The sequence below is a fragment of the Rana temporaria genome, chromosome 5 (genome assembly GCF_905171775.1).
Source record: "Rana temporaria chromosome 5, aRanTem1.1, whole genome shotgun sequence".
NCBI lineage: Eukaryota > Metazoa > Chordata > Amphibia > Anura > Ranidae > Rana > Rana temporaria.
In genome coordinates this window covers 290,295,456-290,321,488 of record NC_053493.1, presented here as the reverse complement: position 1 = coordinate 290,321,488, position 26,033 = coordinate 290,295,456, and the positions used below count along the sequence as shown (strand labels likewise).

Here is a 26,033-nt window from a genome sequence, read left to right as displayed (position 1 = left end):
GGAGGAATGTCATTTTGATTTTTCCCAGCAGTATTAACCCCTTCACCACCCACCACATCCATTGTTTTATCATTACTGTCATTCTTAGAACTTGCTGGAATATTCACAGTTCCTGCAGTCTTCCTAGCAGTGTCAGTTCCCACTGCTGTGCTTGTAGAAGCTTCAGCTGGTCGGTTCTCTTCTGTCAGGACAGGGTTGTCATCAGGGGATAGTGCAGGCTGGTCTGACACTGCAACAGGTGAAACCTCCATTGCTTCTTCCACTGCACATGGTGCAATATGCTGATCCCCTCCCCCACCACAGGGAGGCTCAGGTGAGGCAATCTCATTGCTAGTAACAGGCATACCTTGTACAGAGGAACTACAGGTCCCAGCAGAAACTCCAGGCAGCGCTCTGCACAAGGCCTTCACTTTCTGCTCCTTAGTCAGGACACCGTCCACCACAGCAGGTTGGGCAGACATGTTGGAAGACAGTGAGGTGTGCTGACATTTCTCCACCTGTACTGGCTTGGCTTCAGGGACTTCTGTATTAGCAGGCTTGTTTGCTCTCAGGGGTGACTCCATCTCCTGGATACATTTCAGGGTGCCATGCCCACTCTCAACCCCCTGGCTGCTTGCCATCGGCGATTCCAAGCCCTGACATGGAGGGAGAGGTGCAGAGGCAGATGGACCCGGGTCATCCATTATCTGAGGCTGGTCCCTGGAACTTGCTGTCTGGCTGGCAAATCTCCTCTCATTATCAAACTTTTCTCCACTTTTATCTTTCAGCTTTTCCAATAATAAAGATTGTTCCTTTACCTTTTCCTCCAATTCCTGCAACTCAGGCTTCATGGCCAAACGATTTTTACTCCAGGCCTGGAAGTACTTGATTTTGAAAGATTTGTGTTCAGCCTTCAAAATTTTAAGTTTTTCTTCAGCTCTTCCAATCGCCCTAAAACGATCAATGCTCTTCTGACTGAAGACATTTGCATCCACAGCAGGGCCTGGACCTACACACAGATCCTCCACCTCCTCCTCACTAGGCCCCGTATCATCAGGGGGATCCGTCCCGGGGCCTCCCCCAGGATCAGGCATTATTCCTGGGCCAAGCTAGCAGGCAAGGCCCAGGCTTGAAAAGGGTTGGTTCTCTCAGAGAGCTCCTAGGGTGTGTCCTCCTCCTTCTTCCCACTGACCACCAATGTAAGGAATAACACTCACTTAGGCTGGATTCACACCTATGGCATTTTTAGTGCTTTTTTGCATTTTGCAGATTTGCACTACAGAATGTGTTCCATAAGAAACCATGTTAAATGGATTGTTGTGCAAATCTACAAAATGCAAAAAGCACAAAAAATGCCTAGGTGTGAATCAGCCTTAGTCCAGGTTCACACTGACAGTGGGAATGTTATTGTGCGAGACAGTTCAGCTAAACTCGCATGATTTCATACCCGCATGTCAGTGCGAATTTGGCGGGTGATTTCAGAGACATCTGTGTGGGTTGCTGCACAGATGTCTAAGGAAATTGCACCAAGAAGTCGCCAAACGTTGTACAGAAACTACTTTTGGGAATCGGCGCCACAAATGGGGCATCGCACCGATTCAGTTAGTGCCATTGCCATGCGATTTGACATGTCAAATTGCATGGTAAATTGCTTCAATGTGAACCAGGTCTAAGTGCTATTCCCTATATATAACACTGATATCTATACACTGAGTGGCATTCAGTGTACCAGATATCAGTGTGCAGGGGCAGATTGACCATTCGGTCAGTCGGCAACTGCCCGAGGGCACCGTGGTGGGAGGGCCCGGGCCGGCTCAGTCCGCCCCTGGAGGTGCCCGCAGCAGTGGCAGCTTATCATACACAATTAAAAAAACTGAGTCTGTACCCCCGAGAAAGTAGTGCCTTGAACCATTAAATCCCACTAGCTAGGTTGATGTGGCTGTTGTATGAGAGGAGTCGGGAGGTATGAGCTGGCCGGTGTCCTGACGATATGGTTCCTCTATCTGATAGTTTCCGACCTCAACTGTGCATGCTCAGTCAGAGTCTACGGAAATCTCAGAGGCTGAACAGCTGTTTGTCCGCTGTAAATGGAGCATGCGCAATGCGCTCGCTCCCGACCCGATGCTTGGGGCTGGTTATACACGGCTCCTCCACTCGATGGCCAGTGCTTTTGTCAAAGGGGTGGATGTCATATTGAGAATATCAACAAACTGGGGGCGTGTGTAACCAGCACCAAGCATTGGGTCGGGAGCGAGCGCAGTGTTCATTGCATATGCTCTGTTTACAGCTAACAAACAGCTCTTCGGCTTGGAGATTTTCGTAGCCTCCGACTGCGCAAGTGCAGCGCCTGCGCAGTCGAGGTCGGAAACCTATCCAATAGGGGAACCATCTTGACAAGACACCGGGATGGATGGCTCATCGTGTGCACTAGTGAATAGCCCCTGACGTGACCTGCTACCTGGTAAATAAGCACAGACACAGCACAGGGCAAGAAGGTAAAGAAACAATCAGCATGGGCATGGCTCTTATTACACAGATTAGACACTGTCACGGTAACTGCAATCACAGGGCTTTCATTATTTATGACACTGACCTGCTAATCTGCACACAACACAAGGCAGGTCATTGTGAATGCCATTCGTTCCTGTGTCTGTGCAATTCAGTCAGCTCTGCCTCTCCAGTCCAGCAGCAGCAGCTCCTTCACATGCAGTCCTCCGAGGCAGTGACTTATGGCCCCGCCCCCTCAGCTGAATTCCACAGGGGAGAGAGGTGGCCGGAGCGCCTGTCACAGTGTCACTGTACATCCCCACACGCACAGCTCACGGCTCTGATGAGCCATCCATCCTGGGAAGCTCATAACTCCAGAGCGAGCCTCTTATACAAGGCATCTCGGGGGTACAGAGTACAGACTCCGTTTTTTTTAATTGTGTAGAAGCTGACGCTGCTGCGGGCACCTCCAGGGACGGACTGAGCCAGCCCGGCCCCCCCACCACGGGGCCCTCGGGCAGTGCCCGAATGACCGAATGGTCAGTCCGCCCCTGCCCTGCCCCTGCCGCATCTGTTGAGGCAATGTCGGCTGTCCTTGAGGCGTTTCTCGCCAGGTTTGAAGCGACAAGTGGCCAGAAGGGGGTAAAAAGCGCCCCCTCCCTGAGCCTGCTTCTGGGGATGTTTCTGACACAGAATCATATCCTGCAGTTGCTTCTGGCTCTGGTTCTGTCATGTCGGATGATGCGGGATTAACCCACACTGACTGTGAGGATGACTCTGCTTCAGGGTCAGTGAATGATAAGGAATTTGTTGAAGCTCTTATCTCTGCGGTGCAAGATTCTCAGAAACTTGAGGATTTGGCGGAGGCATCGGATGTGCCGGTCCCTTTTGGGTTCTGCAAACCGACCCGCACCGCAAAAGTGTTTCCTTGTATTCCATATTTGGACAAGTTGCTATACAAGGAATGGGATACACTGCAAAAAGTTTTTGCTGTTCCAAAAAACTTTGCGGTCCGTTATGCTTTTGAGGAGGACTTTTTGAAAACATGGGTCTCTCCTCCATCAGTGGACTCTCCCGTGTCCAGATTGAGCAAAGCCACCACATTGCCTGTGGAAGGGGCTCCCGCCTTTAAGGACCCCGCTGATAGAAGAGTGGAGGCTGTAGCCCGCTCCATGTTCACAGTAGTGGGTTTGGCTGTGAGACCAGTTTTGGTCGGGACTCTGGTGTCACAGACACTGACCGAACGGGCAAAGTTGTTGCTGCAGGAGCTGGAGGCGCAGGATGCTTCCGAGACCTGTAAGGACCTGGCTGAACAATTGGTTCAGGGTCTAAAGTTTGTCTGTGAGTTGGCCCTGGATACGCTTCCCTTGCTTTCCAGGGCCTCTGCCTATGTGGTGGTACTGCGCCGCCTTGTGTCGCTGAAATGCTGGTCTGCGGGCCAGTCCTCAAAGAAGGCTTTGGTGGATTTGCCTTTTAAGGGTGAACGACTTTTTAGGGCATCCCTGGGTGACATCATAAAGGATGCCACAGGTGATAAGAGCACACTGCTCCCACAGTCTGGGAAGGGCAAGGAGCCTCGCCGTAAGCAAGGACCCTCCTTTACTACCCCCAAGCGTTATTTTTGTGCGCCCAGTGTGGCGGGAAAAAGTTGGCAAGGTGCTAAGACCCCCGCTGTGGGGCAGAAGCGCACCTGGTACCGCAAGCCCGCGGACAAGCCTGCTTCCGCATGAAGGTCTGCCCCCGCCCGTGTCTCGGGGGGCTGACTTCGCAACTTTGCGGCTCGGTGGAGGTCTCTTCTTTCCGACCGCTGGGTTTGCAAAGTAGTTTCCTCGGGGTACAAAATAGAGTTTCTCTCGTATCCACCTAACAACAGATTTTTTCCTTCCAACCTCCGGTTTGCAGGAAGGCTGTCAGGAGCTGTCCAGGATCTACTGGGCAGGGGAGTGATTGTGCCAGTTCCCTCGATGGAACGGTTTCAGGGGTTTTACTTCAATCTATTCGTAGTCCCCAAGAAGGATGGGGTCCGTCCAATCCTGGACCTAAAGGCCCTCAATTGTTTTGTCAAAGTGCAAAAATTCAGGATGGAGTCTATTCGCTCGGTAATAGCGGCGCTCCATCATGGGGACTTTCTGGCGTCCTTGGATATCATGGACGCGTACCTACATGTTCCAATATGCACAAAGCACCAGAGGTTTCTGCGCTTTGCGGTCGGGGAGGACCATTTTCAATTTGTGGCCCTCCCGTTCAGATTGGCATCGGCACCACGGGTTTTCACCAAGGTGCTCGCCTCGATTCTGGCCCTGCTGAGACAGCGAGGGATCGCTATCGTGGGGTATCTGGACGACCTTCTCCTGAGAGCTTCCTTAGGCTCAGAATTAGAAGAGGACGTGTCTATCACGTGTCAGACTCTCCAAGAGTTCGGCTGGCTTCTGAATTTCCAGAAGTCAGTGTTGGTTCCGTCTCTGCGACTGGAATACCTGGGGCTAGTCCTGGATTCCGCGGAGGCGAGAGTTTTTCTCCCAATGGAGAAACTTCAGACACTGCAATCTGCGGTGCAGCAGTTGTTGACCCAGAAGTGGTCATCTCTTCGATTCTGCATGAGGGTTCTGGGTCTGATGGTGGCCTCTATCGAGGCGGTTCCGTATGCCCAATTCCACACCAGGGAGCTACAGAAGGAAATTCTGTCATGGTGGGACAAGCTCCCTTCTTCTCTAGATTACCAGATTCCATTGAGTCAACTGGTCAAGTCCTCCCTGGTGTGGTGGCTGACGTCTCCGGTGCTTCAGGCCGGGAAGTAGTTTCTGCTGTGCCACTGGACTGTGGTCACGACGGATGCCAGCCTCTCCGGTTGGGGGGGAGTTTGGGGCTCCCAGTCAGCCCAGGGGCGCTGGACTCGGGAGGAGTCCCGCCTTCCGATCAATGTACTGGAGCTTCGAGCAATCAAGCTGTGCCTTGCCAGGTGGTCCCTGGATCTGCAGGGCCGACCGGTCAGGATCCAGTCCGACAACGCCACGGCCGTGGCGTACGTCAATCAGGGAGGCACACGGAGCTCAGCTGCAGCGATGGAAGTCGTGCACATCCTTCGGTGGGCCGAAAGGTCTGTTCAGGCTCTATCGGCCGTGTACATTCCGGGTGTTCAGAATTGGCAAGCCGACTACCTAAGTCGCCAAACACTGGACCAGGGAGAGTGGTCACTTCACCCGGAGGTGTTTCAGAGTCTGTGCCAAAAGTGGGGCACTCCGGGCGTGGACCTTCTAGCGTCCCGTCTCAATTGGAAGGTGTTACGGTTCGTGGCCAGGTCAAAGGACCCGTGGGCGGACGCGACAGACGCGTTGGTGGCGCCTTGGAGTCGCCTAATTTAAGCCTTCCCTCCTCTGAAGCTTCTTCCTCGCCTGCTGCGCAGAATGGAAGCCGAAGGGATTCCAACAATCCTGATCGCCCCAGATTGGTCGCGCCACTCTTGGTACGCGGACCTGGTGCGTCTGGTGGCAGACGCCCCCTGGCGTCTACCCCTAAGAGAAGATCTTCTGTCGCAGGGTCCGATCTTCCACCCTGCTTTACAGTCACTGGCTTTAATGGCGTGGCTGTTGAGAGCCAGGTGTTGAAGGACCGGGGCCTATCAGGCTTGGTGGTTTCTACCATGCTGCATGCATGGAAGTCTACTTCACGGAGGATTTACCATCGTACGTGGAAGGCCTACATCTCTATGTGTGAGGAGATGAGTTGGCACCCCCGTACATACGTGGTGTCCCGGATTCTGCTGTTTTTACAGCGGGGAGTGGATCAGGCTCTCGCCTTGAGTATACAATAGGAGAGGTAACTGTCAGCGAAGATACAAAGTACATGTATGGGTAGGGGTATGGTGATTAGTCCATTAGAAATAATAGTAACAGGCAGTTCAATGGTTAAAAATGCAGGTGATTTGGCTGTTCAATGGCGGCTGCTGTCTTCAGAGAGCTGACTCTGTGGTAAACAAAAGAGGGGTAGAGAAAGGAAGCGCCACCTAAGTGCAGTATTAAAGAGGTTCTTTTAATGACACATTGTACAAAACACACAAGAAGGTAAGGAAAGAAGGCTCATCTGTAACATCCTGTAGTCCTTGTCCCGGATCCATGGGCTGCTTAGAAGTGAAGAAAGCAGAATGTGTGGAGTCTTCAGGCCTGTCCTGTGGCCATCAGGATGAAGCCTGTTCCAGTCTCACAGGTCACGTGATTACTTCTGAGGAACACTTCCGGGAGGAGGGTCAGACAGGGAGAACAAAGGTTGATTGGGCTACGCGCTCGGAGCCACTGCTCCTTTTATTGGCCTGTTCAGTTAAAGGACAAAAATTTAAAAACCTATTGCAGGACAATTTTATGGTGCAGTTTATTGAGGCCCCAACTAGGAATGATGCCCTGTTGGACCTGATAATCTCAAACCATGCAGAGCTTATTACTAATGTTCAGATAAAGGAACACCTGGGTAGCAGTGATCATAACATGATTTCATTTAATGTTAACTATAAGCAAGAAATACATACAGGAAATATTAAAACACTAAATTTTAAGAGAGCAAATTTTCCAAGGATGAGGGCTGCTCTCCAGGACTTGGACTGGGAGGGACTATTGGCACAGATGAACACAGAACAGAAATGGGAATTCTTCAAAAAGACTGTGTGGAACCTCACTGCAAAGTATGTTCCCATGGGCAATAAGTTTAAAAGGCTAAAAATAAAACCTATGTGGCTCACGGTCAAAGTTAAAAAAGCTATAAACAATAAGAAAGTAGCTTTTAAAAAATATAAAATTAAGGAACACTAGTGTTGTTTAAATGTTACAAAGAATATAACAGGATATGCAAAAAGGAAATCAAGGATGCAAAAATTCAAAACGAACGACAGATTGCAAAAGATAGTAGGACAAACCCCAAAAAATTCTTTAAATATATTAATAGTAAAAAGGTGAAGTCTGAGCATGTAGGCCCCTTACAAAATAATCTAGAGTGGGTGACTGGGGACAAAGAGAAGGCAAATGTATTAAATGTTTTCTTCAGCTCTGTGTATACAATGGAGCATGGGGGAGCTCATGTCCAAAATGGGGGTGGGAGTGACACAGCCTCAAATCCACAATGGCTCAAAAGTGATATGGTCCAGAAATATTTAGACAGAATAAAGGTGGATAAAGCACCTGGACCTGATGGCATCTATCCACGGATCCTAGGTGAGTTGAGCTCTGTCATTTCAAAGCCACTGTATCTAATATTTAGGGACTCATTAAAGACAGGAATAGTACCACTGGATTGGCGCAGGGCCAATGTGGTGCCCATATTTAAAAAGGGAACAAAGTCTTTACCAAGTAACTATAGACCTGTTAGTTTAACTTCTATAGTTGGGAAGATACTGGAACGTTTAATAAAAGACCACATGGATGAGTTCTTGCTGGAAAAAAACTATTTAAGCAGCAGACAACATGGATTCATGAAAGACAGAAGTTGTCAGACAAACCTGATTTCCTTTTATGAAGAGGTAAGTAAAACCCTGGACAGAGGCGTGGCTGTGGACGTGATATATTTGGATTTTGCAAAAGCGTTCGATACAGTTCCGCACACACGGCTCATGTGTAAGGTAAGGTCTACAGGATTGGATATATCAGTTTGTAAATGGATAGAAAACTGGCTGAAAGACAGAATTCAGAGAGTCGTGGTTAATGATTCTTACTCTGAATGGTCCAAAGTTATCAGTGGTGTACCCCAAGGTTCAGTGCTGGGACCCTTACTTTTCAATATATTTATAAATGATATTGGGTCTGAGATCAAAAGTAACATTTCTGTCTTTGCAGATGACACCAAGCTATGCAGTGGAATAACGTCCTTGCAGGATGTCTCCAATTTACAAGCCGACCTCAATGCTCTGTCTAATTGGGCGACTAAGTGGCAGATGAGGTTTAATGTAGATAAATGTAAAGTTATGCACTTGGGGGCTAAGAATATGCATGCATCATACATACTAGGGGGAGTACAACTGGGGGGATCTGTAGTGGAGAAGGATCTGGGGGTTTTAGTTGATCATAAGCTCAATAATGGCATGCAATGCCAAGCTGCGGTTTCCAAAGCGAGCAAAGTCCTTTCTTGTATTAAGAGAGGTATGGACTCCAGAGACAGAGATATAATTTTGCCCCTGTACAAATCATTAGTAAGACCTCATCTGGAATATGCAGTTCAGTTTTGGGCACCAGTTCTCAAAAAGGACATCGGAGAACTGGAGAAAGTGCAGAGAAGGGCAACCAAACTGATAAGAGGCATGGAGGAGCTCAGCTATGAGGAAAGATTAGAAGAACTAAATGTATTCACTCTTGAGAAGAGGAGAATAAGGGGGGATATGATCAACATGTACAAATATATGAGGTGTCCATACAGTGAACTTGGTGTTGAGTTATTCACTTTACGGTCAACACTGAGGACAAGGGGGCACTCTTTACGTCTAGAGGAAAAGAGATTTCACCTCCAAATACGGAAAGGTTTTTTCACAGTAAGAGCTGTGAAAATGTGGAACAGACTCCCTCCAGAGGTGGTTCTGGCCAGCTCAGTAGATTGCTTTAAGAAAGGCCTGGATTCTTTCCTAAATGTACAGAATATAACTGAGTACTAAGATTTGTAGGTAAAGTTGATCCAGGGTAAATCTGATTGCCTCTCGGGGGATCAGGAAGGAATTTTTTCCCCTGCTGTAGCAAATTGGATCATGCTCTGCTGGGGTTTTTTGCCTTCCTCTGGATCAACTGTGGGTATGGAGTTGGGTGTATAGGATTTTACTGTGTTTTTTATTTTGTTTTTTTTTTATTTTTTGTGGTTGAACTGGATGGGCTTGTGTCTTTTTTCAACCTGACTAACTATGTAACTATGTAACTTAGGTGGCGCTTCCTTTCTCTACCCCTCTCTCGGCTTGAGTATGGTTAAGAGTCAGATTTCAGTTCTAGCTGTTTACTTTCAGCGACCCTTGGCAGCGCACTCCCTGGTGCGTACGTTTGTGCAGGGGGTCCGACATGTGGCCCCTCCTGTGCGCCCTCCACTGCCCCCATGGGACTTGAATTTAGTCCTCTCGGTGCTTCAGGATGCTCCCTTTGAGGACATTCGGAAGATCCCTTTATTGACTCTGTCACAAAAGGTGTTTTTTCTGGTAGCAATTACATCGGTCAGACGGGTGTCTGAACTGGCGGCCTTGTTCTGCAAGGCTCCCTACTTAGTCATCCATGAGGATAAGGTGGTGCTGCGTCCGCAGCCGTCTTTTCTCCCGAAGGTCGTTTCAGCTTTTCACATTAATGAGGACATTGTTCTTCCATCCTTATGTCCTCGGCCGAAGAACCCGAAGGAGGCCACTTTACATTCCCTGGAAGTGGTTTGGGCCCTACAAGTGTACTTATCTGCTACGGCTCCGTTCCGAAAGTCAGACTCACTGTTCGTGTCGGTGAATGGTCCTAAAAAAGGTCTGTCGGTCTCGTCGGCCACCATTTCTAGGTGGATCCGACAGGTTGTGCTTCAGGCCTATGCCCTGAAGGGGCGGGCGCCTCCCTTTTGGGTTACGGCGCATTCGACCAGGGCGATTGGTGCCTCTTGGGCTTTCCGACATCAAGCCTCTGTGTTACAGGTGTGTAAGGCAGCGACCTGGTCGTCGGTCCACACTTTTTCAAAGTTTTACAAGGTGGATGTGAGTGCATCTTCTGAAGCCTGCTTCGGTCGCAAGGTGTTACAGGTGGCAGTTTAAGGTTGGAGTTCCTCCATTGAGTAACTCTGGTTTTGTTTGGGGTGTAGCTTGGTTTGCTGTGTTGTTTTCCCACCCCTCAAATTTTTTGACGCTGCTTGGGGACGTCCCTAAGGTCAAAGGCTGCTGTGTCCGTCCATGAACGGAAGAGAAAATAGGATTTTTGTACTCACCGTAAAATCCATTTCTCTGAGTTCATGGACGGACACAGCACCCACCCCTCCTTTGTTTGTACTGCTTGTTACGAACTGGAGCTGCTGAGGCAGAGTGTGTGGGTTATACCCGGGGGACCACGCCCCCTGGGAGGAGCTGTGCTGAGGAAAGTGTTGTTAACACTTAAAGTGCTTTTTTTCTGCCTAACTCTCCTGGAAGGAAGTGGCTATAACCCTAAGATCAAAGGCTGCTGTGTCCGTCCATGAACTCCGAGAAATGGATTTTATAGTGAGTACAAAAATCCTATTTTTTTAATGCCGAAAAGCTACCGTGTGTACGCGGCATCAGAGTAAAACAACGTAATCGCGCTGTGGTTCCCAAAAATGTCCTCATGCTGCAACAAATTAAAGGGCTGTTCGATTCTTTTTAAACAAACAATTTTTTTTCTCAAATATGCTTATTTCTGGATGATTCAGATTGAAAGTACTGCATCAGAGCAGACTGAGCCAAATAATAGGATTTTTTAATACAGCTTACCTGTAAAATCCTTTTCTTGGGAATACATCACGGGACACAGAGCCTTATTTAATGGGTTATGTAGTCACCACAGGTGATTGGACACTGGCAAACCCAATTAAAATTGAGTTTCTCCCCTATATAACCCCTCCCAAATGGAGAGTACCTCAGTTTTGTAGCAAAGCAATAAGTGTTCCAAGTTCAACTCCAAAGGTCGTGGGGAGCTCTGTGTCCCGTGATGTATTCCCAAGAAAAGGATTTTACAGGTAAGCTGCATTTAAAAATCCCATTTTCTTGATCATACATCACGGGACACAGAGCCTTAATTACTTAATGGGATGTCCCTTAGAAATGCTAAAATTTGAGGGGAGGGAGACACAGATCAGAATAAGGCCGCCATCGAGCCAGAGGATATATACTGCTGCCTGCAGCACACTACGCCCGAAGGCGGCATCCTCGTAACCTCTCACATCTACCTGGTAGAATTTAGTAAATGAATGGACCGAAGACCAAGTAGCAGCCTTACAGATCTGAGCCATGGAGGCCTGGTGATGCACTGCCCATGAAACACCAACTGCTCTAGTCGAGTGCTCTTTCACCTGAAAAGGAGGGATCTTCTTTTCTAAATAATAGGCCTGAATAATGACTTGTCAAATCCATCTTGCAATAGTGGATTTTGAGGCTGCCTGGCCCTTCTTTGGGTCTTGTGGCAGAATGAATAGACAATCAGTCTTCCTTATCTGAGCCGTAGCTTGCAGATAAACCTTTACCGCTCTAACAATCTAGAGAGTGTAGACTCTCTTCCTTCGCAGACTGCGAAACTGGAAAAAAGACAGTGGGACTATATCTTGATTCAGATGAAAACCTGAAACCACCTTAGGTAAGAAAGTTGGGTGAGGATGCAGTACCACCCTGTCTTAATGAATAATCATATACGGTTCTTTACACGAAAGAGCCGCCAATTCCGATACCCTTCTTGCTGAGGATATGGCTACAAGAAAAAACAGTTTCTGTGTTAACAGACTTAGAGAAACCTGGTGTAAAGGTTCAAAAGGTAGCTTCTGTAAAACAGATAATACCAAATTCAAATCCCATGGGCACACGGGAGACTTAACCGGCAGATTCAAACGCAGTGCACCCTGAACGAAGGCCCTAGCTAGGGAATGAGAGGCAAGCGGTTTTTAAAAAAATACCGACAAGCCCAACTTCATATTTAAGCCCAACTGAAGAAAGGCAAGAATCCTATTAATGGCATACTTCCTAGGATGCCACTTCCTGGGTTCACACCAGGAAACATATGCTGTCCAGATTCTGTAGTAGATGAGCCTGGAGGTCAGCTTCCTAGCATTAACCAGAGTGGATAGGACTGGCCCTGAGAGCCCACATTTCTTCAGAATGTGGGTCTCAACAGTCAAACCGTCAAATTAATACTTTGTAAGGCAGGATGGAATATTGGACCTTGTGATAGTAGGTCTGAGCGTAGTGGGAGAACCCAAGGTCTTCCTACTGCCATCCTTACGATTTCTGTGTACCAGGGTCTCTTGGGCCAAGCCGGGGCAGACCAAAATCACTGACTTTCCTTCTTTCTTGACTCTCTGAAGGAATCGTGGGAGAAGCGGAACTGGAGGGAACGCATAAATCGGGGACTACTGATCCCATGAGATTGTCAGGGCATCTGACCCTTGAGCACAGGGATCTCTTGTTCTTGACACAAAGCTGTCCAGCTTTGCGTTGAACCTGGAAGCCAACAGGTCCACATCTGGGGTTCTCCATTTCTGACATATGATTTGAAACATGTCGGGGTGTAGAAACCATTCTCCTGAACTCAGCTGCTGGCGGCTTAAAAAATCCACCTGCCAATTTTCTACCCCTGGAATGAAGACCGCAGATAGGCAAGGAATATGCCTTTCTGCCCAGGCCAGGATGTGATTTACCTCTTTTTGGGCATCCAGACTTCTGGTGCCTCCTTGGTGATCGATATAGGCCACGGCCGTAGCAGTCTGAATCAGAACAGGCCAGCCTTGCAGTCTGTAAGACCAAACTTTAAGGGCCAAATGAATTGCCAGAATCTCCAGAATGTTGATAGGTAGGAACTTTTCAGCCCCGGACCACTTCCCCTTCGGAAGATGTTTCTTCTAGAACTGCTCCCCAGCCCAGAAGGCTGGCGTCTGTGGTCACCACTTTCCAAGTAACCGGAGTGAAGAATTTTTCTTCTAACAGATTTTGGGGGAGCAACCACCAACTGAGGCTCTGGCAAACCTTCGGGGATAAGATCATAGGAAGATCCAGGGCTTGAACATCTTTGTTCCAAGCTGACAGAATTCTGCCCTGTAACGGTCTTAAGTGAAACTGGGCGTAAGAGACAGCTTTGAATGAGGCTACTATCTTCCCCAATAATCTCATGCATAGTCGGATGGAAGGCCTTCTTTTTGCCATTCGGACCAAGTCTCCTATGGCTTTTGCCTTTGGCTTGGAAAGTAATACCTTGCATATGGACGTGTCTATAATCATGCCCAGGTACTCCAGCCCTCCTAGAGGCTTTCAAGGAATATTTATCCAGCTTCAAGACCCGGCCTAGGTACTCTAATATTCCACTGTGCTGTGCACATTGTGGCCCAAGCGAGCAGTGGACTGATCTATGATCAACATATCGTCCAGGTAGGCTGTTACTGCTATGCCTCGTGCCCTCAGCCTTGCCAGAGCCGGGGCAGCATTTTTGTAAACACATAAGGTGCTGTAGCCAGCATGAAAAGAAGGGCCACAAACTGAAAGTGGCGCTGATCCACCGCAAACCTTGGAAACCTTTGGTGAGCAGGGAATATTGGCACATTGAAAGGAGCAAATGTTCAGAAACTGATTCAGGCTTTTCAGATCTAGGATAGGTCTGACATCCCCGTTTGGTTTTGGAACTGTGAAAAGGTTTGAATAGAATCCTGACTCCTGATCCTCCAGGGGCTAACTCTATGATTACCCCTTGGGACAACAGGTGCTCCAAGGTCAACAGTAGAGGCCTTCTTCTCTTCTCTGGATCTTTGGAAATTCTTGATCTTAGAAAACGGGGTGGCGGAAGTTCTCTGAATTCTAGCTTGTAGCCTGCGGAGACTGTGGAGATGACCCACTTGTCCTGAACTTCGTTCCACCAGGTGCTTGCAAATTGCAGCAGCCTTCCCCCCACTTGGCCAAGTGGGGGCATCCCTTCATAGGAAAGTTTTTGGGGGTCTGTTTAGACTTTGGACCCCAAGTCCTTTTCTGCCCTTGGGCTTGACTCTGGGCTTTCCCCCTAGTGTTAGACTGGGGAGACCGTCGCCACTGCCTGGAGACTGAGGTTCCAGGGGCTGGAGAAAGAGTACGTTTAGAAGAGGGACGCTTACTCTTCTTCTTAACCGGCAATAAAGTAGACTTGCCTCCGGTAATCTTTTGTATGTATTTATCCAGGTCATCCTCAAACAGGCGTTCTCCCCCAAAGGGGAATGCTGCCAAGTATTTCTTGCAAGAAACCTTGGCCTCCCAATGTTTTAACCAAGGGGACTTGCGCATGTGTACCTGCAGGAGATTCAAGCGGGGTGCTTGTTGAACAGAGTCCATAATCACATCAATTGCAAAACACAAGGCCTTAGGAAGGTCCTCATAAAACTCAATATCCTCTGTAGGGAGGAGGTTAATCATCTACTTAATTTGTTCCTTGAGGAACTGACATACACCAATGGCTGCAACTGCAGGTTGTACTACAGCCCCAGCCATGGAAGAGGAGGCTTTTAATAGGGACTCCAGCTTTTTATCAATTGGATCTTTAAAACCCTGAGCATTGTCTATATGACAGGTCAGGCTTTTGTTTGCACAAGAAATAGCTGCATCTATAGGGTACCCCCCATTTCTTAATGAAACCTTCCCCCATAGGATAAAGGAGGGAAAACTGCTTAGGAGGAGAAAACAGTTTATCTGGATTAACCCAGTCATCCTACTGGATTAACCCAGTCATCCTACATCAGTTTATCCAGCAAGGGTTGCACTGGAAAGGCGCCTGCAGCATGCAGGGATTTCCGAGATCCCAAAGAGGAAACAGAGGGCCTAGAAGCTTCAACAGGAGGCAATTTGTAAGTGGCACGCACCATCTCTGCATAATATTGCACCTGCATCTTTAGCGACTGAGAAGTAGCAGGAATCCTCTCATCCTCTGAGTCCTCAGACTGCACATGATCCTCTTCTCCTGAGAGGGATTTTTCACCCTCAGAAGGCTCATCTGATGCGAGAGCCAGAGCAGATGAAGGTAATCTACCCCTTTTTCTGCTACCTTTCAAGGAGGTTGCGATAATAGTAGCAATCCTTCCTTCTAAGCCATCCAAAGCAACTTTTAAAGCGTCCTCAGTGACGTATACAGGAGCTGCCATAGGAGAAGCTGCAAAACCAGACGGGGTCATCCTGTGAGGCTGCTATCAGGCTGACAGAGGGGGATGGTAAACTGCATGCAAGCTCAGAATCCTTACCCGTATGCAGGGATTTTCTGGTGCCCCTTTTACTAGCCCTAGACCCTCTTCTCAGGGACATAGTCCTTACTGCAAAGCAATGGTACTATCCACAAAATAAATGCAATCACTGTTGTGCTATAGTCTTACAATACACAAAAATATCAGATCACTGCACAACCTGATTCCGAGTAGGAGTCTTAGGTTTGCCTGGTTCAATCCACAGGGATGCTTACAGCCCACAGCTCTGTGTCCAAGCCGCTTACAGAGGACTCTGGCATGCTGGGCTTTTAAAACCAGCCTTTTGGCGCCTGCACACAGGTGTCTCGCATTTTGCACGGTGCACTAGCAACCACGGCCCTCCCCTATCTCTGTCTCACTTAGACAGCAAAAGTGTGCTCCCGGCACGTGCCGCTGTCATGGCGGCGCCCAGAAGACTAGGAAGAGATTACTGGGGGCATCTTGTGCACCTCTGTATGCGTTTATTATGGCAGAGCCTGCAGCGGAAGGAGGTGAGTGGTGTTTAAATTTGACTGACTTCACTGAGCTTGTATGCTGGATGGCTATGTAAGAAAACACCAGGTTTGCACTTGCTCCCTCCAGTGGTGAGACATCCTACTCACAGAAGATAATATAAAATAAAATTATCCTCTTCTTACCTTATCCACGCCGCAGGAAAGCTACTAAAAGTAGTTCCAGCTTTTACCCATCACGGTGGGCAAGTTGTGTCAATCTTCAGGTTTACCAAGGGTTCCATTAGAGAAACCTCATACCTGGACCTGTAGAAGACTCTGCCAGAAACTTTTCGTGCCACAGATGTATTAGTACACCAATGTCTGGATCCCAGAGCCCAGACCTCCGCAGAGAGACATTACAGGCAAACCTTGTTTCTTCATTACACGAGGCCCGGGTACCAACCATCTTAGGCTTTTGATATCGGCCCGAGGTATGGATCTGGTTATAGCTCCTAGGTCTCCGCAGCCAGACCATCAAAAGAGCATTTTTCTTCTTAGCACATGTTGAACGTGACCAACCACCTTAAACACTGGCGAAAAAACTGAGGTACTCTCCATTTGGGAGGGGTTATATAGGGGAGGAACTCAATTTTAATTGGGTTTTCCAGTGTTCAATCACCTGTGGTGACTACATAACCCATTAAGTAATTAAGGCTCTGTGTCCCGTGATGTATGATCAAGAAAACTAGTATTTTTAGACAGGGAGGTCAATCATGGCAGTCTCCATACTACTTTAGTACAGGTTTCCTCAAATATATTTGGTGTATGCCCCAGGGGAAATGGGGACATGTTAAGATGGTAGGAAATACATAAATCCTCAAAGTGTAAAGGAATAAAAAAAACAGCAGTTTGAAGGTCAAGCTGCTGTAATCCTTAAGGATTTGCAGAGTAGAAGGCAGAATTTGTGTTAACCCACCAGGCTCTGGGGAAAGTCAGAGCAGGTCTGGACATAGAAAGTTCTGTCCTGCGAATGCTGGGGTAAGCACACTATTGTTTGCTAGGACAACTGAGGATAACAACGCATATAGGGAAACCTGCACTGGAGACTGGGCCAGTAGAAGCAGACACCACAGCTAGTCTCTGCTGACCTGCATCCTCAACCTGAGCAAATTAAGGATATGCCACTGACACTAGTGGATATGCTACTGCAGGCCAGATAAAATCTTGTAGCAGGCTTGATGTGGCCCATGAGTCAGACCATGGAGACCCCTGCTATAGTAAAAAAAAAAGTAACCATAATTGTGCCCCTTTCTTTTACTGTTTATAACGTGGAAGCTGCATAAATAATGTAATTTCTAGCCTGTATTTGCCCTGAGGATAAATTTGCAACTAGGAAGTTACTTAAATTAAGAGAAGACTCCATGAATGCGACGTTTCCTGTCAGGTAGAATAAAATAATTGACATTTAAAGTGGTTGTAAACTTTAGACATGGAATATGAACTGTTTTCCTGACACCAAGAGGAAAAAAAATGACTGGGATGAAGCTCCAGATACACAGCCTGTGATTGAAAGCCTCACCTCTATTCCTGTGTTCTCTGTGAAGGTGGGGATGTGTTCCTTCCATCCAATCAGTTCTCAGAGCTCTCCTTGCTGAGCTATGCAATGTGTAACTTCAGCCCTCTGTCCCCTGTTTTCTGACAGCTCAGACAAGCTTTTTAAATTCCGGACATTAAACAGATGAAGAGAAGACTGAAGATAAACTGGTACAACTCATCTCTATGTATCACTTGTGAGGGGTTACAATCACTTTAAAGCTTACTGTGCTAAGCAGTATTTAAAGGGTGTCATCCTGTCTACTTATCCTGTTTTCTGGCAATCTCAGCAGCTGTCAATTGCACCTACTGGGAGCTCACCAAATCACTCATTACTGTATAGCTACAATGAAGTAAACATGTACAGATTCTGCTGTGGAGTAGAGGAGAGTGTATTAGTATGACTGCCCAAAAAAATACATTTGAATGTTCATAACGCTCATACTTCATTATCCACCTACACAGGGGGATTAGAATCTGAATTTTGGTGGATGAACTTCCTAAAGGAAACAGCTAACAGAAATATCAAGGCACACGTTGATGGCCTCCTAAAAACTCTAGTTGCTTGGCTGTGTGTGGCATTTAATATTTCTAAAACACATACCTAGAACCAGGGCCAGGTAAGGGGTGGGCAGAAGGAGCAGCTACCCCGTGCACAGAGAAGCAAAGAATAGGGTACACCCATTCTATGGCATGTATTAAGAGAGGAGGAGGAGGGCGCAATTTAGAACCATGCCCTGGTCACTGGAAGACCCTGTACAAGGACTACCTAGAGCAAATGTAGAGCAGCAGTGTCAATAAACACTGCATATTTGTTAAAAAATGCACATGTTTGCACAAAATCTATGTGTCCATTAGGCTCGATTCACACTGGTGCGATATCATATGTGATTCACACCGCAGTTATGCGATGTCTGAGTGATGCAAATTCAGCCATACAGATTGTATGGCTAAATTTGCATCACATTCGGACCAAAGTCGTGCAGGACCCTTTTCTTGATCGGCATCAGAATCAGATTGCATGGGTGTTCACAGCCATGCGATTCGATTTGATGTCTGAACTGACAGTTTGCACTGTGATATGCAAACTGATCTGGGGTTGTCATTAACTTTGTATTGACATTCCCAGCAGTTTGCATATGGCAGTGTGACCTGCCTGCGAGTCGGGTGCGATGAGGGAACCCATGCTGGATTTGCACGGGTTCTCACATTGCACCATTGTAAACTGAGCCTTGAAGTGTATTGCATCATCAGAATGTGCTTCCGAACTCAATGCGTCTTAATGCCTGAAAATGAATATGTTGCAGTGCACTTTGTTATAATGTGAATGGGCCATGAGATATTTAACGCCTTGTTAATGATCCCTTTAGCAACACATTGGGGGTTATTTATGAAAGGCAAATCCACTTTGCACTACAAGTGCACTGCAAGTGCAGTCGCTATAGATCTGAGGGGAAGCTCTGCTGATTTTATCATCCAATCATGTGCAAGCAAAAATGCTGTTTTTTATTTTCCTTGCATGTCCCCCTCAGATCTACAGCGACTGCACTTGAAAGTGCACTTATCATAAATAACCCCCATTCATTTATGTGTGTTCGATTTATGTGCGTGTCTACGATCAGAGTAGACCTAGTCTAAATAGATTTTACTATAACAAATATAGTAATAAACCACAAGATGGCAGTATTGTCCTAAAGTTACATTCATCTTCTTTTGTGGAAGCTGGTGAATGCTGATTAAGACCAGAAAATCTTGGAAAAAGTAACTGGAGCTAACTCATAACAGACTACTAAAACATTTTTATTAAACATCATGTATACATTTTCTATACACTGGCCTGTGTAAAGCTTGCTGTATTGGGCCCTATGTATTTTTTTTTTTACCTACTTGAATCAATCACTTACATTTTGGCACTGTGAAATATGATGCAACAGAAGTTTCTTCTGCTTTTTAAATTCATTTTAGACACGGCACATAATTTGCAACATTGTTGTGCATAGGAAATGTTATTAATTACATTGTAACATTACTTCCATGCACATAAGTATTGAATATAAATATATTTCTAAAGTTGCTATTGACATGAAATGTTCTCCACATGTCGGTAACAACCCATGCAATCCATACATATAAAGAAACCAAAACAAATAAGTTCAGAAATTCAGTTATGTATAATAAAATGGAATGACAGGGAAAAAGTATTGAACACATTAAGAAATATATCAGTAATTAGAAAGCAATCCTGTCCCTTGTCAGTGAAAATTAATATCAGCTGGTTCAGTCTCAACTGATGGCTTGTAAAAAGGTGTTTCATTACCAAGGTGTCAAACAAGAAACATCTCCTGATGGGTAAAAGCAAAGAGCTTGCTCAAGACCTTTGCAACCTTATTGCAGCCAAACATACTGATGGCATTGGTTACAGAAGAATTTCTAAACCTCTGAATGTTCCAGTGAGCACTGTTAGGGCCATAAGCCGGAAGTGGAAAGAACATAATTTCACCAAACAACCAGTGACCAGTTGATGCTCACAAGATTTCTGACAGAGGAGTGAAAAGAATTATCAAAAGAATTGTCCAAGAGCCAAGGACCACTTGTGAAGAGCTTCAGAAAGGCCTGGAATTAGTAGGTGAAATTGTTTAAAAGAAAACAATAAGTAATGTACTCAACCGCCACGGCCTGTATGCACGCTCACCAGGGCTGGTGAAAGGATTTTTGACACCCTAGGCAAAACCTAATTTTGTTGCCCCCATTGGCTCTGCCCCTGACTCTACCCCCTTTACCCTACCCATGTGACAGGAGGCAGCGCTATACAGGAAGCATCAGCTTCTAGCGATGGTTTCAGTTCGGCGATGCGCCTCTAATTACACCACCGGTCGGGCAGAGCAGCTGCCTGGGACTGAGTTAGTTACATGCTGCAGCCTGCACAGCACGCAGAGGCGGAGGGAACCCAGTGTCCGGGCGCCCCTAGGCAGCAGTGCGCCCTAGGTGGTTGCCTAGTTTGCTTAGTGGTAGCACCTGCCCTGACACTCAACACGCAAGACTCCATTGCTGAAGAAAAAACATGTTGAAGCTTGTTTAGTCTTGGTTCACATTTATGTGGTTGTGGTTGATGCGTTTTTTTTTCTAATTTTTTCGGGTCCATGGTGGCATTGTCGTGATTGTCGATGGATCTACATCAGGGGACTGTTTTTTTACTGTCTTTATTCACTTTTTTGGTAAATGCGTAGGGGTACTATGTACCCCATACTCAATTACATAGGAAGGGTGGGATCTGGGGGCCCCCTTATTAAAGAGGGCTTCCAGATTCTGATAAGCCCCCCCCCCACTCACAGACCCCCACAACCACAGCCCAGGGTTGTGGGGAAAAGACCCTTGTCCCCATCAACATTGGGACAAGGTGCTTTGGGGTGGGTGGGGGCAAAGCACCCTCTCATGTTAAGGGCATGTGGCCTGGTATGGTTTAGGAGGAGGGGGTGCTTGCTCGACCCCTACCTTTCCTGACCCGCTGGGCTGCAGATAAGGGTCTGGTATGGATTTGGGGGGGAGCCATGTCATTTTTTAAAGTGGAACCCTTTCCAAAAATGCACCAGCTAAAAACGCATAGATGTGAAAGTGTACCATAGGAAATCATCTTAAATGGACTGTAGTGCATTTCTGAAAAATGGAAAACGCACACAAAAGCACATAGGTGTGAATGTAGGGTAGAACATTTAGACAAGCCTGTGATACTTGTGATAATACTGGGTGAATATAGTCTGGTCAAATGAGACCAAAATTGAACTCTTTGGATGCCACAATACACACTATGTTTGGAGGTCAAATGAAGCACTGCACATCACCCCGAAAACACCCCCATAGCAACAGTGAAGTTTGGAGGTGGAAACATCATGATATGGGGCTGTTTTTCAGCATACGCTACTGGCAAACTTCATATCATTGGAAGGAAGGATGAATGAAAAAATGTACCAAGACATTTTTGATAAAAATCTGCTGCCCTCTACCAGGATGATGAAGATTAGGGTGTTTGACAGGTGGCTGGGAGGCCAACGTGTTGAATCCTCACCATCTATTTTAACCCTGTAGATCCCACATGCCTGCACCGCAATGACATGGTGTAAGTTTTTTTTGTTACCATCCCCTGAATGCAAATGTATACTAGAGCTTATGGTGAAAAGTTAAGGAAGTTCATATATGGACATTTGTGCCAGAAGAGTACTGGATACACGTTTTGCAACAGGAGTATACTACACCATACAATGTAGCAAACATATTTGGTGAACGATATTTAAGAGTATTAGGAAAGTTTGGCAGTACAATTACAAAGTTTGGCGGCCCGTCCACGTCCTGTTTGCACAGTGAGGTCATAGGTTCTTCGCATCGGGAAGTGTGCCGGCGGCCATCTTGTATGAGCCATTTCTAATGTACATCTTCATATATACATCCACTGCAGGATGGAGGTGGATGGAAGTGGATTTTTGGTATCTCATACCCTGTTTAAAGGGAAAGCGCATGAGGCCTGATTTTTATTGGCTCAAACCACAAGGTGAGAGTTTGGAATGTTGAAGTGATTCACAAAAACATCGCAGAAAGAATGCAGTATTTATGGCACAAGTGTAAAATGATAACGGACACACACATTGATAATTGAAGGACTTTTATTTCGGACTTGCACAGTTAATTTCGTTTTTTTATATATATATATTATTTGTGGCATTATATAAGTTCACTAATTATTTATTTTATCTAATACTGTGTGGCACTTCTTTGGCAAGATCGACAGCACAAATATCAACCCATCCTCACATGCCAAGGTGTTATCCTGGAATCTGAACTGTCCTTTCGGCCCACATCCAATCAATGTCCTTAACCTCTGCAACATTTCTAAAATATGCCCCTTCCAAACCAATGACACCACAAAGCTTCTAATTCACTCCCTGGTCATCTCCCGCCTTGACTACTGCAACTCCTTCCTCATTGGCTTGTCTCTAGATAGGCTATCCCTCCTTTAGTCCATTATGAATGCTGCTGCCAGACTCATCCACCTTACCAACCACTCAATGTCTACTGCCTCTCTCTGCTGATCCCTCCACTGGCTTCTGCTCACTCACTCAATTAATTAAATTCAAAACAGCAAAAACGTACAAAGCCAATCACACCTCTGCCCCCCAGCTACATCACTAGCCTAGTCTCAAAATACAAACCAAATCGTTCTCTTCATTCCTCCTAAGACCTCTTGCTCTCTAGCTCTCTAGCTCCCTTGCCACCTCCTAACAATCTCGCCTATAGGATTTCTCCCGAGCCTCTCTGTCAGGGATGTGCTGGCCATAACCCAGCCGAAGCTCCGAGGCAAAGGCAAATGCGCATCTGTCTTTCCGGGCACATGCGCATGAATATGCACATGCGCACAAATATTCGCACACAGACGTGAACGCCTATGAGTGCACGTGTTCGCCATTAACGCTGGCACCAAATGGCCTATATAAGTGCAGCAGCTGCACTAGTACATTGCTCTCTGATCTGCAGCTTTACCTGTGTTTATGTTCCTGTTCCCTCTTTTTGACCTTGCTTATCCTGACCATGCTTGCACTCCACATGTCTGGACCTCAGCTTGCCTTAAGACTTTGTTTATCTCTACATATCTGCCTGATAGCCTGTTGCCAATCTCTGCCTGCACCTTGACTATTCTCTGCCTGCCGTTTATGCTCATACCTGATTATCCGTTACTGACCTGGCTTCCAGTCATCTGTCTGTACTGCTCTGCATAGTGCCTGGTGATGCTGATCCTCCATCTGCAGCATGTCTGCATCTCCTACCACCTTCTGACTACCCAGCCTGGGGTCTGCTGTTCCTGCTGTCATTCGCTGCTTCGACTATCCAGTTCAACTCTGGTGACACACCTGGCATTCACCACTGTGACCAACGGAAGATCTTACAGACACGCATTCTTGCCTCACTATGCTCTAGTGGGGACTGTCGCAACACCAGTGGCCCTTGAGCCGGAGCTGTACCAGAGGTCTCCCTCTACACATCAGGCTCTGCCACAAGAGACATGACACTATCCCATCCTCTGGAACTCCCTAACCCAATCTGTCAGACTATCCCCTACTCTGTCCACTTTTAGATGATCCCTGAAAACCCATCTCTTCAGAGAAGCCTGTCCCATATTAAATGTTATTGTAATTGTACCATCTGCCCTTATGCTGTAAAGTGCTGCATAAACTGTTGGTGCTATATAAATTCTGTATCTTAATAATAATTTACTATTTGCTTATAATAAGTGGGAACACATAGAGAACACATCACCATTTTTTTAGGTAAATGTATTTCTAATAGTGCTATTGACATGACACATCAACGCATGTCGGTAACAGCCCATGAAATTTGTACATACAAATAAGGATTGCTGGACAGTGAGTCTCTGTACATAAAATGATCCTTCAAGGCTGCATGACTCCTCCTGCAACCTTTGTGGTTTATGTAGGCTACAGACATGGCTTTGTCTGGGTGCCTTTCAAAAAGGGGGTCCATTGTTACAGAGGTATCCTTATCGCTCTGAGCTGCTGGATGTTAGGGATCTTGACTTTCACTGATGACCATATTCCATGAACTCTGAGGGATTGAAACACTCCTTCCCAGCCTGAAAGGTTGATCGCCTTTATAACTTGCCAGTGATATGGAAGTAATTAATTTGCCAATGGTAAACCTGAGCTGAAGATCCACCAGGCTAGGTTTTGAAATCTGAAGGTATTTGGTTAGGAATTTTAGGTCCAGGATAGGACGAATACCCCCATTGGGTTTTGGTAATGTGAATATGATTGAATAGAATACATTGAACCTGTCCTGTAGGGGTACTGGCCCAACTAATCCCTAAAGATGGTTTAAGGCATTCTGAAAATCTTTGGTTGATTTGAGAGCAAAAAGAAGTTAGTGGGGGTAGAATTTTTAACTCTATTTTGTACCCCTTAGTATCATTGATTGAACCCACAGTTCTGGGACATCTGTTACCCAGAGATAAGCAAATTGTAACAGACTTCCCCTTTTTCTTAGGCGTGAGCATGTACCTTCATTGGGAAAAAGTGTTTTGTCACAGGGAAGGGTTGAAATTAGGTTCATTAGTTGAAACCTGAGTAGAACATTAAGGTGCTCTGCGTTTTGAAGAGATTGAGGCAGGGGATTTTTTATATTTCCACTGTGGAAGAAGAACCTCTCCTCCTGTGACATCTTTGATGAAAGTCCCTCAACAAAGAGACATCTACTTTCAAAGGGCATATGTGTGAGGTCTTTAAAGACAGCTTCAGCTGACCAGGCTTTAAAGTGGAGGTTCCATCAAAAAAACAATTTTGCTTTAAAGTGTAGCTTACGACTAAAAAAGAAAAAAAAAAATTTTTTTTTTTTTACTCATCTGGAAATGCCTGTTGCTATGTGGTCCCACGAAATCTGCCTTTGAAACCACCTAGGATTCTGACATCATCTCCCTCTAATGCTCCTGGGAAATGTGTGTCATCATTTCCCAGGATGCAATGCGCTGTCCAATTATCACTCCCCATCCAAGACTTCCAGGAAGGCTTCACAATGCTCACAAGCAAAATGACAACGGTGTAGATATAGTTTTATAAACTATCTTTTTTGAATATCTATGCAGATCTGCGGCGGAGTGTAAAATAGTAAGTGACCAGATTTATATTATAAAAACGCAGGATGAAAGGACATACATTTAAAAAATGCTAATTGTGGTTGGAACTACGCTTTAAGCCACAGGATTTTGCGCATGTGAATGGTAATCAGGGCCATTCTGGAAAAATTGTATCATTACTTGTTCTGTAGCATTCACACAAAAGAGCAGGGCAGAAGGCAATTGTTGTAATTGATCGCCCCAAAAATGGGTCCTGGAATACAGGATCATGTTGATTATTTATTACCCTAGTCCAGTTTGCGGCAGTTTCACAGAATGAAATTTCAGCAATAGCTGGTTGCAGAGCTAGTCCTGCAACTGTAAAAAGAACCTTTAGGAGCTAAAATTTCCTATATGCAGAATATTTGAATGAAGTACAATTGGTACAGTGTGATGTTTGTTTAAGACTGAAACAGCTGACAAAATCATCATAAATTGCCCATTCTATTTTTTGATCTCTTTGTCACCAAAGGGGCATGGCAAAATTGGGAGACAATGCTGAGTTTTTTGTAAACAGCAAAAATAGGCATATCATCGTTGGCAAGCATATTGTGTAAAGCCATAACATCAGGTGCATAGGAGCCTGGAGGTGGGAATTCAGCAGCCTCTTCTAACACCTCCATGTCCTCTTCATCCCTTTCTATGTCTGCCTCTTCTAGGTTGGGCATATCAGGATCTGACTCTGGAACAGACAGTTCCCCCTCCGATGCAAGGCAAACCTTGTCATTATGAGATTGCGGAGGATCTCGTTAGAGAGGCTGTTAAGAAAAACTAAACTGTGAACTTTTCCAGTATACAAGAAGAAGTGCTAAAGTCAAGCATCAGGATCCTAACTAGTTACAGATTAATTTCTGTACAGTAAGAAGCATTTGTTTGTTCTAGCAGTGTCAATGTATTGCCCTTGAAACCTCTGCTACTGAGTGCAATTAAACCTGTATGCCTAATGCACTCAAAAATCCCAGTATTGCTCCACAACTAACACC

The 26,033-nt window shown here is 46.1% G+C and overlaps 1 protein-coding gene across 1 annotated transcript in view; it reads right to left on the bottom strand.

Annotated features, from left to right (window-relative positions):
* LOC120941263 (cilia- and flagella-associated protein 20-like) overlaps nucleotides 1-25,718 on the bottom strand; it is a 43,336-nt gene extending 17,618 nt beyond the window's left edge. The window contains exon 1 of the mRNA XM_040354583.1: nucleotides 25,518-25,718. Coding sequence (XP_040210517.1) covers nucleotides 25,518-25,718 — 201 coding nt within the window. The remainder of the gene's footprint in view (nucleotides 1-25,517) is intronic.
* Nucleotides 25,719-26,033: the final 315 nt, after the last annotated feature.